General features: G+C 32.5%; 3 protein-coding genes and 4 non-coding genes across 7 annotated transcripts; all 7 read left to right on the top strand.

Annotated features, from left to right (window-relative positions):
- Window positions 1-7,174: 7,174 nt before the first annotated feature.
- On the top strand, window positions 7,175-7,763 carry LOC112098443 (F-box protein PP2-B15-like). Its single transcript, XM_024184826.1, has 2 exons — window positions 7,175-7,469; window positions 7,619-7,763. The coding sequence occupies exons 1-2, from the start codon at window positions 7,197-7,199 to the stop codon at window positions 7,757-7,759; spliced, it is 414 nt and encodes a 137-aa protein (XP_024040594.1). The 5' UTR covers window positions 7,175-7,196; the 3' UTR covers window positions 7,760-7,763.
- Window positions 7,764-7,944: 181 nt separating this feature from the next.
- LOC112098442 (F-box protein PP2-B13-like) lies at window positions 7,945-8,621 on the top strand. Its single transcript, XM_024184825.1, has one exon. The coding sequence runs from the start codon at window positions 7,981-7,983 to the stop codon at window positions 8,389-8,391; it is 411 nt and encodes a 136-aa protein (XP_024040593.1). The 5' UTR covers window positions 7,945-7,980; the 3' UTR covers window positions 8,392-8,621.
- Window positions 8,622-9,018: 397 nt separating this feature from the next.
- LOC18040137 (F-box protein PP2-B15) lies at window positions 9,019-10,569 on the top strand. The gene is made up of 3 exons (XM_024184662.1): window positions 9,019-9,291; window positions 9,750-9,868; window positions 10,040-10,569. The coding sequence occupies exons 1-3, from the start codon at window positions 9,037-9,039 to the stop codon at window positions 10,515-10,517; spliced, it is 852 nt and encodes a 283-aa protein (XP_024040430.1). The 5' UTR covers window positions 9,019-9,036; the 3' UTR covers window positions 10,518-10,569.
- An 893-nt stretch (window positions 10,570-11,462) lies between these two features.
- LOC112098727 lies at window positions 11,463-11,556 on the top strand. The gene has a single exon (XR_002905836.1). It is a non-coding gene; the product is annotated as a small nucleolar RNA snoR69Y (small nucleolar RNA).
- Window positions 11,557-14,292: 2,736 nt separating this feature from the next.
- Window positions 14,293-14,390, top strand: LOC112098726. Its single transcript, XR_002905835.1, has one exon. It is a non-coding gene; the product is annotated as a small nucleolar RNA snoR69Y (small nucleolar RNA).
- Window positions 14,391-14,702: 312 nt separating this feature from the next.
- On the top strand, window positions 14,703-14,788 carry LOC112098731. The gene has a single exon (XR_002905840.1). It is a non-coding gene; the product is annotated as a small nucleolar RNA snoR53Y (small nucleolar RNA).
- Window positions 14,789-15,984: 1,196 nt separating this feature from the next.
- On the top strand, window positions 15,985-16,073 carry LOC112098667. Its single transcript, XR_002905777.1, has one exon. It is a non-coding gene; the product is annotated as a small nucleolar RNA SNORD96 family (small nucleolar RNA).
- The last annotated feature ends 2,315 nt before the right edge of the window (window positions 16,074-18,388 follow it).

Raw genomic sequence — 18,388 nt, 5'->3', positions numbered from 1 at the left:
AAACCCACAAGGGAAAAAGCATAACCAAAATTAGGGACTTATTTAACCAAAAATAAAATTACAAAAAAAAATTTGGTGCTTAACCCAAATAATTGGAATATGTCCAAGTTAATGGGAATATTCAACACAAAACTATAGGAATAATTAGATGAAACATTTGAACCAATAAGCGAGAAAATCTAACGAAAATTATGAACTTATCCAACGGGAAATGAAAATTACTTGGAACTAACCTAAAATATTGGTATTTATTGAATTTAGTAGGAATATCTAACACAAAACTAGTGGACTAATAATTTGAAACATGTGAACCTAACTATGAAAAGGCTTAACCAAAATCAGGAACTAATCTAATAATAAAAAAAATAGTTTTGGTATTTAACCAAAATAAAAGAAATCTTACCAAGCGAATTGGAATATTGAATGCAAAATTTGTGAAATAATAGTTGAAACATATAAACCAAAAAGGGATAAAGTGTAACCAAATTTAGGAACTTATTCAATGAGAAATGAATTTACTTGTAATCTAACCTAAAATATTTGTACTTAACCAATTTAGTAGGAATATTATATATAAAACTAGTGGATTGATAAGTGGAAACAAATAAACCAATTATTGAGAAATTTTAACGAAAATTAGGGACATGTGAAATTAATTTGAAATGTCTACTTAATAAATTGATATTTAACCAAAAAAATTTGAACATGGTTATTTTACTCTCTTTTTTAACTTTCTTTTAAATTAAAAATATTTTTCTCACTCAAATCTTTTTAATCTTAATTGTTTATAAATTTCCTTAATTTTTTCACATTAAAAACAAATTTTTAAAAAATTATTAGATGAACAACCGGTAAAATACCGGTTGTTCAAGTTTTTTTTCACTGTTGAAGCAGTTGTATTACATATAGCGCCGTACTATATGATGACTCTATAAGATGACTCGTCATATAAATTTCACCACTTTGTCAAGACCAAATCCTATTGCGATGGCGATGGATTCGACAAGTTGGCCAGCTCATAAAGTCAATTAGGATCATCAATTGAATAATAAAATAGTAAAGCCATTTTGCCAAAAATCTCTCTCACAATAACAAACTAATTAATTGAAAGATTTACAATAGACTACATATTAAGTGGTTTATTTTTTATATAAAATTTAATTAAATTAATTACATTATCCCATCATTTAGTTGATGAAAAGCATATTATTTGTTATAAAATATTGAGATGTCTAACACTTCTTTTATAAAAATCAGTACCCAATATTCATTTTCTTCTTCTAATTTTAAAATTTATAATATAAATGCATGATTTGGGCCGATGTCAAACATTCTATCATTAACTAGATGTTAAAGAGGGTATGCCTTCCGCCGCCCCTCAAAATGCATAGAACCCCTTTTCAATTGAAACCATTAAAATAACCAAAGTTAAATTAATTCATTTCTTATTTTAAATAGAAATTCAATTAAACACTTGAATGTAATTTTCTTTTAAATTTTTTTTACACCCACCCTATTTCATAATTTATATTTGTATTTATATTTATATATTAAATTTTAATTACAATTTTTTTTAAAAAATATATAAAAGTTTGGGATTATGGAGGTAGACACTATACAATGAGAAAAAAATAATTTAAGATTTTTATATATTTTAAAATAAAAACTTAAAAAAAATGCTTTTTCTTTGAAAAATTTTTTACGAAAAGATGGTTGATTTTAATATATGATCAGTACTTTCTAACTTGAAGAGGGATATTTTAAGAAATAAAAATCTAAAGGGGTGTTATAAGGATTTTGTAGGGGTGTCAAAAGCTTCACTCATGTAAATACAATTGGGAACGGTTGGCAAGTCCAGCCCAAAACTAACCTTTGGGGTTTTAATTGGCCACCCCCTACCCGATCGGAAACCAAGTTACGAAAACATATTTTCACGCCGAGTTAGGCCTGGCAAAATCCGGGTCCGGTCCGGGTTTTGGTGTTACCCGAGACCAGACCGGATGAGTGGACAAAAACCCCGGACTCGGGTTAAAACCCGGTTTTCCGGGTGCGGGCATGGCACAAACCCGGCACCATCGGGGTCCGGGCTTAGAAACCCACATATAGTAACTTAATAGTAATGGCAATATGGCATGCAATTCTCTCCTGCAGAAGCAGAGTTGGAGATGGTGGTTGAGAAAGTGGCGACGGAGAGTTAGACGGTGGCGCTAACGACGCAGCTTCTCTTGGCCCGGAAAGAAATCGAAAGAACTAAGAAACTGTTAGAGAGCTCTGAAAGCACAAGAGCTCGAGCACTTGGCGATCTTGAGAGGACTAAAAGAACCATGCTCGAGTTGACCACCAAGCTCAAAGCTGTTAAGGACTCCAAGGAATCTGCAATCGCAGCTGCCGAACATGTCAGGAAGCAGGCCAAGCAACTCGAAGAGGCCAAATCCCAGAAAAATATCCCAGAAGCAAGTCTCACCTGCACGAACAACTCACTGTCGCTGAGTCACAGCCGCACTGCCACTGGAGATGGAGCAACCGAGTAAAGCCGCGTGCCAAGCCGAGTCAGCAAACGAGAAGAGATGATGCCGACGAGCCACGGTGACGGTGGGTGGTGGTTGATGCCGAATGCCGACGGTGACGAGAAGAGATGATGCCGATGACAGCGTTGCTGGCTTGCTGCTTATGCCTCTTTCAATCGGGAATTAGCCAATTAGGGATTTGGGTTTTGACATTTTTGTTTATATATATATATATATTTTAATTTAGAAACCGGGTCCGGTTCCGGGTTTTTGATGTTGAACCCGGACCCGTGCCCGGAAATGGCCGGGTTTGAAATTCTTAAACCCGGACCTGCATTTTCAGTGCATGCGGTCCGGGTTTTGCCCGGACCGGATTGGCCGGGTCCAGTCCGGGCGGGTTTTTTGACACCCCTACGCCGAGTCCTCTGATTTTGAAAGTGGTGCCCAGTACTTTTACCGTTCAGGTATAGTAAAGAATAAAAGTTTATTTAGCTTCTATATTACGAGATTGGTGTCTGTTTACTTTATGTATTTTTAAAAATATCTTAAATTATTTTTATTGTGAAATTATTAACACTTTTGCTGTTATTTTTTGTTATTTTTTACTTATTTTTAAAATATTACTGTCTTACAATAATATTTCTTTTTTTTACATTAATAACAGAACTTAAATTATCGATTTAACCCAAAAATAAAAGTAAAAATACATTAATTTTCTCTCTTTATTGTTTCCAGAAAAAGAAATATTCTTGTAAGAAAATATTCTTGTAAAAGCAAGTAAAAAAAGAACAAAAAATAATAGCAGTAGTGTCAATAATTTAACGATATAGATGTTTAAAAGTATTTTTAAAAATATAAAAAACTAATTAACCTCAAAATATAGGGATAAATAAGTTTTTACCATATCATAAACTACTCTTTCTCATCAACCCAATTTCAAACAAAACACAGCTCACATCACAAAAATCTCCTTTTCCCAAAAACAACTCATGCAAATAATATTTTTCATATAAGCGCAAGGTACTGTAATTTTTTTCTTTTACTGAGCCTTTAGTTTTTCCAAACTTCAAGGGACGTTTTTGTTAATTTCTCAAATTCTATGTCAGCCTCTCAATTTCTTTAGTTAATTAATTAATTATATTCTCGGTGGAGCCTAGTAGTTTTTTTTTTTTTCCATCTTTAACATTTGATTGAATCTGTAAATACCTTAACCATAAAATGTTTGAATCTAACTTGTGCTATCAGGTAAAAAATATTTGTCTTATAATTTGTTCGAAGACACCAAAATTGAACACATTATATTCATTGTGGCACATCAAACTGCATGGGTCCAAGCTGATCTTATAGCTTGTGAAATGAAATATTTAGACGAGTTGATCTTGTAATGTTAATTAATTTTTTTCCATGTTAAATGTGAGAATTCCATCTTTATTTTGGTACAACTTAAATATTACGCCAAACAAATAAATTTACTGATATAGATTTTCGTAATATAAATTTATAAAACATCATGAAATGTTTTTTTTTTTTGGTCAAAGTTTGGATGGGAACAAGAAATTTTGCCCACTAAAATAAAAATTGACTCTTTATCTCTATAATTATTTGAACTCTAAGTGATTGAATACGTAAAAGTTAAAACTGCAAAGCATATTCACTGCGAGCTATACACCCAGCTTAAAATCTATAACTAAATATGATTTATTGCTGTTGCGTTTGTGAAGATGAATGGACTGGATCACATCAAATTAATGTCTATTTCGGATCTATTATGGTCCTTAATTACTTTTTGAACATAGATCCTTTTTTTTTTTTAATTTTTTAGTCTCAATCAAGTTCTCTTTCATAGCGATTGAATGTACTCCCATGGTCCTCCATTTAATAATTTCATAACTCTTTCTTTTGTATCGAGAATCACCAAAATAAGTAAGAATACTATTTCTATAAAAAAAATGTGTAGAAAATTATCATTGTACAAACTTAATTTTTTGATTGAGATGGATTAGACAAATTGGCTAATTAAATAAATTACACGATAAAAATATAAAAAGAGGACTTTTTATTTTTTGAATGCACTCCCATGGTCCTCCATTTAGTAATTTCGGAATTCTTTCTTTTGTATCGAGGATCATCGAAATAAGTAAGAATACTATTTTTATGAAAAATATGTAGAAGATCGTCACTGTGCAAAGCTAATTTTTTTGATAGAGATGGATTAGACAAATTGGCCAATTAAATAAATTGCACAATAAATATATAAAGGACTTTGTTACCTTATATGATAAGGTCATAAACATTATAGAATTGAAACCATTAGATTTAATCAAGCGGTTGGAGATTTACTGAACAATCATAAAAGAGTTGCGGAAAACTAAGAAAAATGTTGTCAATTCTGTAACGTTTGTTACCTCATCACGTAAGATAACAAGATCTTCTCTCGTAATTCATAAGAGTGATGATAAAGTCACAAACTCTTGTACAAACTTATTTTGTACAAATTGATGTGGTGTTAATTCATTAGTTGAATTAAATATCTCTTGACCCACATGATTTATTTTTATTATTTTTTATTTTCATTCAACTAATAAATTAATGTCACATAAGTTTATACAAGAATTTGTGGCTGTATCATCACTCATCATACAATCGATCATTGATCAAAACTATTTAACCAACAATTAGTTATTAGTTATGGAAATCGATCGATCAATACCAAATTCAATTTCTCTATCCAACATCAATGCGTGTGTATGATTTGGGCCATTAGTTATCTCTCATCCAGTAAATACATATTATACTCAAAGCCGAATTATTGCCAAGTGAAAAGGACCATTCACATTATACCCCGTTACTTCATATTTTAGTCATCATACTCTTTTCGTTTATTTCTCTTTGATCCTACATCATGTATATCAATTAGGAGTACATTATCAAATAAACACGTTAAGGACCTGTCAATTATAATTCAATTTTACGACCAATTAAATTATATATAAAATACTTTCTCCTTATATGATAGCACTTGACACGCTTCTTATTAATTACTATCAACATAATTATCACATTATTGATGACATAAATAAAATAGTTAACAACTACTTAACATATAATTATTAGATCAGGATCGGAATATAAATTTTACATTCCAATTCTATAAAACATACTTAATATTGTTGATTTTAAACATTATAAGATTTAAATTTGACAGGTCAATGATCAATGCTGTTAAGTCGAACCATTGTAGTGGTAGACACCAAAACTGACCAAATTATCTAGTCGTCATTCGTCAATTAGAATAATTAGTGTGAATTCCTTTCACAAATGAAAGTTGTGCAAATTGTTATTAATTTATAATATTATCTTAAATGCATGGTGAACGGAATGGTTCATCAAGCCATTTCCTAATGCGTGGGAGAAAATCTAGAATACATAAGAGGTACCATATCAAATCATGTGACAAATAAATAATACTATGATATGTATGTATTTATTTAAAAAAATCATCATACAAGTTGTAGTTATATTAAATTTAAAGGAAATTATCAGCTATATACCCTTAAATGACACCCGTATCAAACGTGTGTGAACACTTTTCAAGTGTATCACTCGTATACCCTAAGTTGACAAAACACTTATGCCGTCCACCAATCCGTTAACTTCCGTTAGCAAGCGCTGACATCAGAAGGGTAATCTAGTCTTTTAAGATGGACGAAACTTTGATTTAAAAAACGACATGTCATCCCATTTACCAATAAAAATGACATGTCATATGATATATATTGATAAAAATGACATGTCATCCTATTTATCAGATAATTGTTAATAATTGCTAAAAAAACTATTTTACAACTGAATCTACTCCTCCAAAATTTAACCTAAATTTTTGAAGATCTACTCCTCGAAACTCCAACTGGAATTTTTTATGGTATAATATGTATAATTGTAAATTAATATGTTGTTAATAATTTATTATGGTATAATTTGAAATTTTTATGGATAATTGTTAATAATATGTACCATTAATAATTCATTTTTTAATAAAAAAAATGTATTGTTAATAACAAAAAAAAATTGTGTATTGAAAATTTACATTAATTTTCGGGGTAAATTTATCTTTTTACCTCATTTTGAGTTTTAAGGGTGAAATAGTCAATTTGCCACAATTCTGTTAACTTTCTAACGGAAGTTAACGGATTGGTGGACGGCAGAAGTGTTTTGTCAACTTAGGGTATACAAGTGATACACTTAAAAATTGCTTACACATTTTATACGGGTGTCATTTAAGGGTATATGGCTGATAATTTTCCTAAATTCAATTACACATGTCATACATGCATCAATTGGTTATAAAACATGAAAGGTATTTTAAAATTTCCCAGAGTGCGAAGCCCCAACGAGGAACATGTTAGTGGTTTATCATTAATTGGGTCATCCATTTCACATTGCCAACTTTATATATGTTCTGCACCGATCATAAGAATTTAATAACAATGTAAAATCTTGCAATTGTTCTTTCTCAAAAAGTTCTGTTTTGAGTTCAGACTTCACTGGTGTTCCATGAAACTTACGTGCTAAATACACACACACACACACACACATATATATAAAGGGATACTCAATTAAACGTGTAGATTTCGTCTTGTATTAGTTTAATTTAGTTAGTAATCTTTTGAAGAATTTCGCTAATACAAAATGAATAATCAAGGTGTATTGAACTTGAACATGTTGCCTGAAGATTGTGTGGCTATCATTCTCTCCCTCACTTCTCCATCAGATGCATGCAGGTCTACGCTGGTTTCATCGACGCTGCGATCGGCGGCCAAGTCTGACGTTGTCTGGGAGAAATTCTTGCCGTCGGATTATCAAGATCTTGTATCCAGATCCATCACTTCTTTGAAGTTCTCGTCAAAGAAAGAGCTTTATCTTCGTCTTTGTAACCCTACTCTCATAGCCAATGGTAGAAAGGTTCTTCAATCCTGTAGCCACTACTTAATATCTTTTGCAGAACTTCGCAATCTTTAAAATCCAGACCGACGATCAACAGCTCTCTTGTCGGAGGGTTAAATTTTTTTATCATATATTGCATATTTTAATTATAAATGCATTTAATGCAGAGCTTCAAGGTGGATAAATCATCTGGAAAAAAATCCTACGTATTGTCTGCAAGGGAGCTTTCAATTACATGGAGCGATAATCCAGAGAATTGGAGATGGAAACCCTCACTAAAATCAAGGTTGATTTTTACTTATGCATAATATGCTTTCAGGCTTTATGTTTGCTTTATTTTATTATTTTTTAATCTTTAATATATTACAAGATTATAAACCGAAACTTGATGGCAAGGTAGTCCCCTTAATCTTGCTTATTTAACTTACATTTATTTTATTTCGAAATTAGTAAAACAAACACATTTTGCTTCCAGGTTTTTAGAGGCGGCCGAACTAAGAATGATTAGCCGTTTGGAGATTGAAGCAATATGTTATCACCAAACACAATGTATGGAGCTTATCTTTCGATTAAAATCACACATCAAGCATATGGGTTGGATTTGATACCTTCAGAAACATTCCTAGAAATGGAAAATCAAATAATATCTGCTAATATAGCTTATCTGAGTTTCAAAGACAAGAAGAAACATCACCTGGAGAGTTTGTTTTACGGCAACCGAAAGCAGATGGTGAAGTCAAGAGTGAATACTGAAGGTGGTGGTGATGAAAGGTTTGCTCGAGAAAGCGATGATGGTTGGATGGAGGTTGAATTGGGAGAGTTCATTAGTGGTGATGAAGAAGATGATCATCGCGAAGTAAAAATGAGGTTAAGGAAAGTAAAGGGTTATCAATTGAAGGGAGGGCTTGTGAGTGAAGGCATTGAAGTGAGGCCTAAATGATCATGATGATAAAGTTTTATGCCGAAAGATAAAGTTTTGTAATTTTGTTTTGATTCTTTTATCTGTTTGGCATGGAGGGAGAGATCAAACCAGAATGCCTACCACCAAAACACAAAAGATAGAAAATTAATCTTTTGAATGGACCACAGCCGTAAAAAGGGGTTGGTGAAAATGATGATTCTTATTAGATGACTTGAACTTTTTTAATAGATAGACGTTGCAGGCAAGAATATGATATCACCTCAAGGGTCATCCCTTTCTTGTATATGTATTATAATTAATTGATAGAATTCTATGTAGAAATTATTTATGATCCTCCCCTGATTTTTAAAGTTGTCATGTCACGTGTCTATTATTAATAAGAGATTAAGAATTAATCATTTCTATATTCTTATTCGACAAACATTTTTATTTTTGCCAGATGTATAGAAGCTCTTATGAGGCAACTAAAAGTCCACAGGCGATGTGCTCATTTGTTCACTTCATGTCGTCATTTAGACCAGACCCTGAAACAAAAATGTCGTCATATTAACGTTACACTAACATTACCTACAATACATGCTCTATATATACAATTCTTAGTAAATTCAAGAAGCACAAACACATAAGCTGCAAGACATTAAGTAAAAGAAGAAAAAGAAAAAAATGAACGTAGATCTGCTGCCTGAAGATTGTTTTGCTCACATTTTATCATACACATCTCCTAGAGATGCGTGCCGGCTTTCGCTTGTCTCGTCGACGGTACGATTTGCGGCCGATTCCGACAATGTGTGGGAGAAATTTTTGCCGGTTGATTATATGGAAATTCTCCCAAGATTAGTGTTGCCGCTGGTGTACTTTTCTAAGAAAGAGCTGTTTATGAGGTTATGTAGCCCAGTTCTAATTGACCAAGGTAAAAAGGTAAACACATTCAACTTAGATTCTACTTTATGAAGTACATAAACACATTTAATTTATAAATACATTAGAATTATGTATAGATAATAGACAATGTGACAGTTTCAAGGTGTGATTCTGAATGCACAGGAGGTGGAACAAATATGAAATTTTCATTGAAATTCATATTTGCTCCACCACCTGTGGATTCAAATTCAGCCTTAGAGATTGCCGCATTCTAGCGAGGATCAACTTTTTCTCTCAAAATAATTCTTGGTGGCCGAGATCATCAACAAGTGCATCGTCAAGAAAATGAAAACGTTGATGTATCCAATCAAAATCAAATTTCAAAATATATAAGATGGTCAAAGTTTCCATTCAAAATTTTGCTTGTCCTTATAATTCAACTTTGATGGCCGAAATTTATTTAATTTATTGACAAATCTTATTGATGGTGATTACATTAATTAATGATTTTTCAGACTTTTTCCTTAGAGAAATCAACGAGCAAGAAACGTTACATTCTAGGTGCAAGAGAACTTTCAATTACGTGGGCAAACAATCCTCTCTATTGGACCTGGAAACCCTTCCTTCAGTCAAGGTTGCATATATGTTCACATCAACTCTGTTGAAACGTATCTTTAATTTGATACTCATGCTGGATCATCATCTATCAGCTTAATTTTTTCCATTAATGATTTTTTTAACATGGTATCATAGCCAACATTTCATGTTTAAACTCTCACTCTCACGTATTCACTTATTGTTTCAGATTTACAGAAGTAGCCGAACTTAGAACCATTAGTTGGCTACAAATAACTGGTAAAATAAACACCAAAACCATATCACCAAAAACACAATACGCTGCCTACCTCATCGTTAAATTTGCCGAGAGAGCTTTCGGATTAGACTCGTTGCCATCAGAAGTATCACTTGAAGTTGGTAATGGCAGCTTCAAGTCACAAGGGACAGTTTATTTGCGTTGGCAAGAAAGAAAGAAACAGTTAGAATGTCTAGGGCATCTGTACTTTTTGCATCGCGATGAAGCTCTGAGATCTAGGGTTTCCGAAGGAGATGGTGAAAGGTTTGCTAGGGAACGTGAAGATGGATGGATTGAGATTGAATTGGGAAGTTTTTACAATGACGGAGGTGATGGTAAGGAAGTGGAGATGTGCTTGAAAGAAGTGAAGGGTCAGCATCTGAAAGGGGGACTTATTGTTGAAGGAATTGAGATTAGACCTAAAGAATGAGATTAATGAATATTGATTGATTTTCTTCTTAATTTGTTTACACATCCTATAGAGCGGGACTTTTGTATAACATGAAGCTTAGAATTTCCGTAATTTTTTTTCCTTACTTATTTGATTTTATACTAATACTTCATATTTTTATCATACTCTTTTCTAATGATAAGTATTAATTAATTAAATTGTCTCATGACCCATTTGACAAATACCAAATCCTTCATAATGAAATTTTAGAATATCTAACACGAGTTCTAATTAATCAATTGGAAGTATTACATTTTTTTTTTTAAACAAAAAAAATAATTGTTGTATGTTAACCAATCTGATTTCTCCCGTAGTGGATCAGCTTGTAGCACCCGTTCAAAATTTAAATTCTTTTATAACGCTCTACCGTGCTAAAAATTAATAATCACTTATAAAAGCACCCACAATTAACCCTTAAAATTTTAATTTTCCTCGCAATGAAAATTGACAGCACATGAATAGGGAACAAGAGTGAAAACGCAAATAAAAGGGGTCCAATGAGGAGTTTGGGGCGGTGCCAATAGCACCCAGCTCTTTCTTCTCTTATGTTTGAGTTGAACTGGGCGGGCCCAAGGACAGAAAAACAGACTAATATTTCTTGAATCTCTTAATTAGGTAAAAATAAAATAAAAAACAAATTGAAGAGATGGCATCAAATCAAATGCCGTGCCACCCGTGATATTTATGTAATTTACACACATTACCCCTCCCTATATAAATTAAAACCCTAGTCCGCTCCTTCTCTCTTCTCAGCACAAACTCTCTCTGCAGCCTCCCTCCTTCCCTCCCTCGCATCACATTCACCCGTCCTCCCAATTTCTCTGTTGGGTTATTGTTCGATTGAAGTGTGTTGAAGAGTTTTAGATTAATTATTTATTGGTATGTATTTTTCAGCCAAAAAGGAAACAAAAAAAAGGTTAAAAGAGTCGGTGATGATGAATGTATAATCCCAGCTCTATGAGGCCTTTTGTAGGCCAGGGACTAGAATATCGATTCCAACATTTATCTGAGCCTCACACTTGTTATTCTTCTTCTTCTTCTCTTATGTTTGATGCTATCAGTGTGTTTGTTTCTTTCGGTAAATAAAAAAAAAATCATTTTTTCTGTCATTTTGATGTTTATAAGCAGATGGGTACTGCTTAATCTTGATTTGTTCAACTGGGTTGTTTTTTGTTTTTTGTGTTTGTTATGCTTTTCTTCCCAATAATTCATTTTCCCCCTATATCTGAACTTTTTCACGACTGATTTATTGGATTTTTTTTTTTTGTTCTGAGGGGGCTTTAGTTATATGTCTAGGATTAGTGTTCACACACACAGAGCTTTCTTTTTGTCTATTTATATGCATTATATTGTTCTATTAATAACGAAAATGTACCCGTTGAACAAATTATTTTTTGTGTCTCCCGTTAATCTACTTGTGTGTTACAAAATTTTATTTTCCTGAATATGGAATGAGCCTTCGTGAGGCCTTCAACAGTGTTAAGAGCGTTAGCTGGTTCAGAAATTTCAGGTTAATAATCTACTCGTACGTGGAAGATGGGCTTTAAATTGTTTGCACCGTTGGGTTAATTTACTTTCCGTTGAAAAAATCTTTTTTTTTTTTATCAGATGGTTTTATTAGGGTCAGGCTACAGTGCAATTGTGTTATCGTTCCACAGTTGCACCAGCCGTCGGATCCACTCATTTGGTCCACTTAAATAAGTGGAAATCCAATGGTTAGGTGCAACCGTGGCACGGTAGCACCACAGATTTATCCGTTTTATTAATGCTTGATTTTTTTATTTATGAACACGCAATAACAATTAAACCATCAATTTTGAACAGAGGAGCAAATGGGCAAGAAACTATATAACTAAAGATATGATGGTTGTTTTTCAAATCATACGATAAAAAGATTAAAATTGATTGTGCAAGAAAAGAACTTGGCTGCCGCCCCTAAGATAACCTAGAGGATTCAATACTATAATGTTCCGAGGAACGGATTAGCAGCCTGTAGTGGAAGACCAATCAATCTGACCCAAGCATCCGTCACACAATATTCTTTCATGGTAGAATTATAATTGTGGCAAATGTTAAAAGTTAATTTACTCCAAATTATTATCCATAATAAGTTAATTGGGAGCACACCACACGTGTTTAAACAAAGTAGGCATTTTTTTTTTTTTTTTTTACAATATTTCTTTTCTTTTTATCTATTTGTCTCTCTTTGTTTAATGAGTAGTTAAAATTAAGTTTTGTATTTATTTTTTTCATTTTATTTATAAGGGAGATTGCCATTTTTTCCCCTACAGTAATCAACATATATCATTTACCTCCCTACTGTTTTTATAATGGCTAAAAATTTCCATGGCAGCATAATTTTACAATATTACTCTTATTTTCAACTACTATTTTATTTACATTTATTATAAATTAAATAAATTACATGAGTAGAAACTAAATAAAAAAATTAAGTATTAAAATAAGAAATATATATTTTGATATGAGTAAAAAAATTAATAATAAAAATTTTTCTTGTAATTATTTATTTTGTGAATATTTTCTTATAATAAACATAGTGTAATATTTTAAAATTAAATGTAAAAAGTATAGGCAAAATATTTTATTATTTATCTTATAATAAATTTTTATTTGTCATTCAAGTTTTCTTATAATAATTTTTTTTATCATTTTATAATAATTTTCTTATATATTTATTATAAGAAAATTTTCACAAAATAAATAAGTACAAGAAAAAAATTTGATTATTAATTTTTTTGCTCATATCAAAACATATATTTCTTATTTTTAATGCTTATTTTTTTATTTAATTTCTATTCATGTGATTTATTTAATTTATAATAAATATAAATAAAATTATAGTTGAAAATATGGGTAATATTGTAAACTTATTTTGTCAAGGGGGATTTTTGGCCATTATAAAAAGAAAAAAGAAAAAAATAGTATATGTTGATTACTATATTGGGAAAATTGGCAATCTTCCTATTTATAACCAAACAATTTTCTCTTTTTCACTTAATTGATAATATTACCAATCAGTTGGGCTGGACGTTTGGTAACTGACATAGTTGGGATGTGACAACTGTGTCTTTTTTTTTTTTTCATCTATTTTTTACCAAAAAAAATTACAGATTCAATTTAAGTCATAATAATATTTTACTAATTGCCTATAACGTTCTTTTTTTTTTTTTTGGTTATTGTTATAATTTTTATTCCATAATAATTATAGCTTAATTTTTACTAACCGCACTAATAAACATGCCCTATATTTGTTCACTTGTTAGAGCTAAATTTTCCACGTATTACAACTACTCGTAAATTTCACTGGCTCATTAAATTATATCACTTATAAATTGAAAAATCTTCGAATAAACAGCATTGGATATCCAGATATCCCCTAGTTTTTACCCGTATTCGGATCCGGATTTTTATCCGGATCGTTAGTAAAAATCAATGTGAAAAAAAAAAATTATATATATATTAAATTTAAAACTTTAGGGCCAAAAATGGAAATAAACGATCTTCTCGTTAAAACCCTAACCTTAGTCCTTTATAAAACCCTAACCCCTTCTCTTCTCGCCACATTCTCCCTCTCGGCTGCCTCTACCCCTCCATCAGTCTCTTTATAGTTCAAGCAATTTTTTTTTCTTTGAATCATTCTTTGATTTAATTAAATGGTTTTGTGATTTAATTGAGCTCTATATGAGTTTCTGATATGCAATTTTTACAAAAAAAAAAAAAAAGAGATTAGTTTGCAGTCAGTGATGATAAGTGTATAATCCCAGCTCATTATGAGGCCTTTTGTAGGCCTGGGAATAGAATTTGTTTTCCAACATTTATCTGAGCCACAGCCTATTTTTCTTATTTATAGTTGATGCAATCGTATGTGTCTCTGTTTTGTGAAGATCTTGGTTTGTTCAACTGGGTTGTGGGTATTTTTATATTTATATGCAGATTTTTTTTTTGTGCTGTGCAAATTTAATCGTGCTAACATATATCTGAAATTTTCATGACTGTCTGAGGATGTTCTGCGTTTAGTTTTTAAAAAAATTAATTTTTTTCGTCTTGCAATAAAGTTTTTGTTTTTTTTTTGGATGATTAAAAATGTATCTGGTTGCGTATTTTTATGTTGGTTAATCTTGGATGTCCCATTGAGTTGGGGCCGTTCCCTGTGATGCTTCATTACTGACCATGCTAATTCTGATAATCAGATGAATGAAAGCTACATCACGTTATTTTCTGAGGGAACTACCTCCATTTAGGCATAGACTTAATGTTCAATGTTAATAATTGTGAACATCTTGACTTTGAAAAGAAATCATAATGACAATTTATTTTAATTGGAATTGTTTATCGTAACCCTTGTCATTGCAGTCTGTCTGATGGTGCATTTTTTGCTTTTTGGGATTGTCGCTCAGCAGCAGCTCGTTTGTGAAAAACCCCATTGGTATGTGCATTAAAATCTTACACAGAGTTCAAAGTTTAATCTTCACTATCTTTTAGTATGGCTGTTGCATTGTTTGTAATGGATTTCCTGGTTGGTGGTGGGTATGTTCTTGTTGATGTTGTGACTAAAAGTTTGCTTCATTATGAATTTTAACAATAATGTGACAGGGGTTTCTATAAAGAAGTCCTATACTTAGCTGGAGCAAACCAGTTATGTTTGTATATTCCAAAGTAACCGTCACAAATTGATGCTCTGATGTTGATGGTCCTCCTTGAAAGGAGCTCCTCCATCTCGGCAGGTCTCATATTCCATCGCCTTGTGGAGTGGGTTGCTGCCATAACCATTTGGGATTAGCCATGAGACACACATGCTTCATATCTTCTGATAAAGTCTGATTCGAATTAAATGCTTTTAGTTTCATTGTATTTCCAATTGAATTTTGGTTTTTATTGTTCTTTGAATGGTGTTGTGCATGTTGTTGATGATTTAGTTTCCTTAGGTTACTTCTTTTGCTGTTCTATTTGTTTGACGGAGGTTTCTGGAAAGAAGTTCAATACTTTGTTTGGGGCAAACCAGTTATGTTTGTAGATTCCAAAGTAACCGTCAGAAAGAAACGCTCTTTTGTTGATGGTCCTCCTTTGCTGGAGCTCCTCCATTTGGGCAAGTCTCATATTCCATCGCCTTGTGGAGCGGCGTTGCTGCCTTTACCATTTGGGAATTGCCATGAGACATATATTTTGTCATTTTCCATAGTCCTCATGAATTCTGTTCCCATTCCTATGTGTTTGTTTTTCTGTGATACAAATTGCACTTAATTTTTAAACTTTAATGATATGATGGGGGGCTAATACTTGAATGGGGCACACTAATTATGTTTATAGATTCCAAATTAGCAAATTAACAAGTCACGAGTAAATGCGGTGTTGATGTTGATGGTTCTCCATCCAGTGCTGCTTTGATCATTTGGGATGTGGTCTTTTAATTTTCTATGAAGAAATTTGGCCTATGAGGATATCATTCAAAACATACCATCTTTCGGGACTGAATGGCTTTTTAAGCCTTGCTGTCATTCTGCAATTCTGAGGCCCTGTGTTATTATTCATATTTTTACCCTGGAGCTGATCATTTGACATAAGTTTGTGGTTTCTTATTTGCATTTAGAAGTTTGGCCCACAAGGTATCATCTACAAAATAAAATCTTTCGGGACTGAATGGCTTGTCAAGCCCTGCCGACATTCTGCAATTCCGAGGCTTTGTTAATAGACTAATTTATTTGTTTATCTTCTTTAGTTCAATAGTGCACAAAAAAGCTACTGATATGATAGTACAGTCCTTTTATTTTATTCCAGCTGCTGCAGGCTGCATTCAGAAGAGAGCTGTATAATTTTGATCTCTCAGATTTTTTGTTCAGCATCTTATTTTATTGTATATGCAAAATGAAAGGCATTTCAGTTGAGGAGTTTGGTTTGGTTGAATAATTCTGTTAGATGATTTTTTACTATTTCAGTTGGTTCCAGCGGCAGAGACGAACATCAAATTTGTGCTGTAAATGTGGAACTGGTCTATCCATTTACCTGCTGATGCCACCAAGAAGATCTCAACTTTATCTTCATAGTTTTACTCACTTCGTTCCCTTTGTTTTGCTTCTTGTTTTTATATTAAACCATATTCCAACGCGCCTCGATTGAATCACTCAAATCTCAAGCTGATGACCCTCCTCCCCATGATGGCTTCGGCTTATATCAGTAGAGGCAGCAGGAAGCATGGGTTTCTCATAGTGCTTGTGCTCTTTGCTTGGAGTTTTGGTTTGAGATTATCAAGTATCTGTCTTGGCTGGCAAAAGGGTAATGTGATGATTGAAGTCATTGTTGGGTAAAGTATCTTGTTTGGATTGTTTGGGGAATGTGATGAAGTGGGTGGCTTTTATGATTTATTTCTATGATTGTAAGAAGCGATTTCTGGAGAAGAAGTTTGATGGGTCAACAGAGGGGAAGGCTTGAACTGAAACTCCTTAAAGGTGTTATGTATGCAATGTAGCGCCATATATGATGAAACTGTCTATAAACTTTGTCAGTAGTTTTTTTTTTTGGCCTCTATTAGACTAAGATTGTAAACCGACAAAAATGAAATTCACCAGTTACTTTGGAGAAATACTAAATGACATTATTTTTTATCATCGAAATCTAACGTCTAATTTTTTGCTCCCTCTTTCCTTAGCTTGCTATTGTCTTCAAAATTTTGTGCCCAATGGCGGACCACTGGATCCCGGCTAGCAAAATTCAAAATTAAGGACTTACATGGATGCCAATTTGTCGTGCTTCTAAGCCGCCGCTATTGTTTAGACATTGCCCTAGATTAGGATTGATCAAATACATCATCTTTGTTTAATTCATTGCTTTGGATTCTGAGCCTAAAAGCTCCATTTTCTTTCCTTCTGACCTCTATATTTCATTACATGATTCATGAACATTCAGAGGAAAAAAAAAAAAAATTCCATTATTAAATGGATGCCAATTGTTTTGTCATTTTGTAGCTTTTCGGCTCTCCGAGTGTAAAATTTTTTTTTTCCCCCCTTGACGTAAATAATTTAATTGAAAAGTTTTGTCTTCTTTTTGGGGAAAATAGCAAGGCCGCCATCATAAACTATTAACTATTAACACCGTCGAGAATCTTTTTATCATATCATGTGATCCTTGACTATCTGTCTACCTAACTAAAAAGAGTTGATAATATTTTTATTGCAATAGTAGTGTTATGACATTTGATTCAACTAAAAATATTTTGAGTAAATAACCAATAACATTGTTTCTCTTCCAATTTGCAATTTATATAAACTCAATCCAAGATCGTGATCAATCAAGTCGTTTGAAACTTCAATTAACAATAATAATGCCCTTTTGTCAAGGTTTTGGCCAAAAGTTAATATGATTGAATTTCTTTCAAGGACAAGGAGTATCCACAAATTGCCTAATCAAGCAAGTTTGTTAATTAGGCCACATCACAGGAGAAAAGTTGATGAAATTTGTCTAGTCATAGAAATATTTCACGGGTCCAAACATGAGAGTGGTTCTTCACATGGGCCAGCCAGGGCCCATTTATGTGGTGAATCACTACATTTAATAAAGACAGGAGAGGAGAAGCGATGAAAATGGGCAATGGCTGCCCACATCATGTTTGCATGTCTTGTTTCTGAATGATTCGCTAGCAGTGCTTATTGACTTCATTGGTGACAACACAAATGAGGGTGCTTTGTTTTGAGACATCACTGAGCTATACCAACCCATATTTGGAATAACAAATGGCACTGTGTCCCAACTAACCGGATAGAGATAGAGATATTTATCAATTATCACCATATGCTTTTTATATAAATGATGAATTCAATAACTTCAACAATCTATTG

The sequence above is a fragment of the Citrus clementina genome, unplaced genomic scaffold, assembly GCF_000493195.1.
Source record: "Citrus clementina cultivar Clemenules unplaced genomic scaffold, Citrus_clementina_v1.0 scaffold_5, whole genome shotgun sequence".
Classification (NCBI taxonomy): domain Eukaryota; kingdom Viridiplantae; phylum Streptophyta; class Magnoliopsida; order Sapindales; family Rutaceae; genus Citrus; species Citrus x clementina.
The sequence above is the reverse complement of the archived record's forward strand: the minus strand, read 5'-3'. Positions and strand labels throughout refer to the sequence as shown.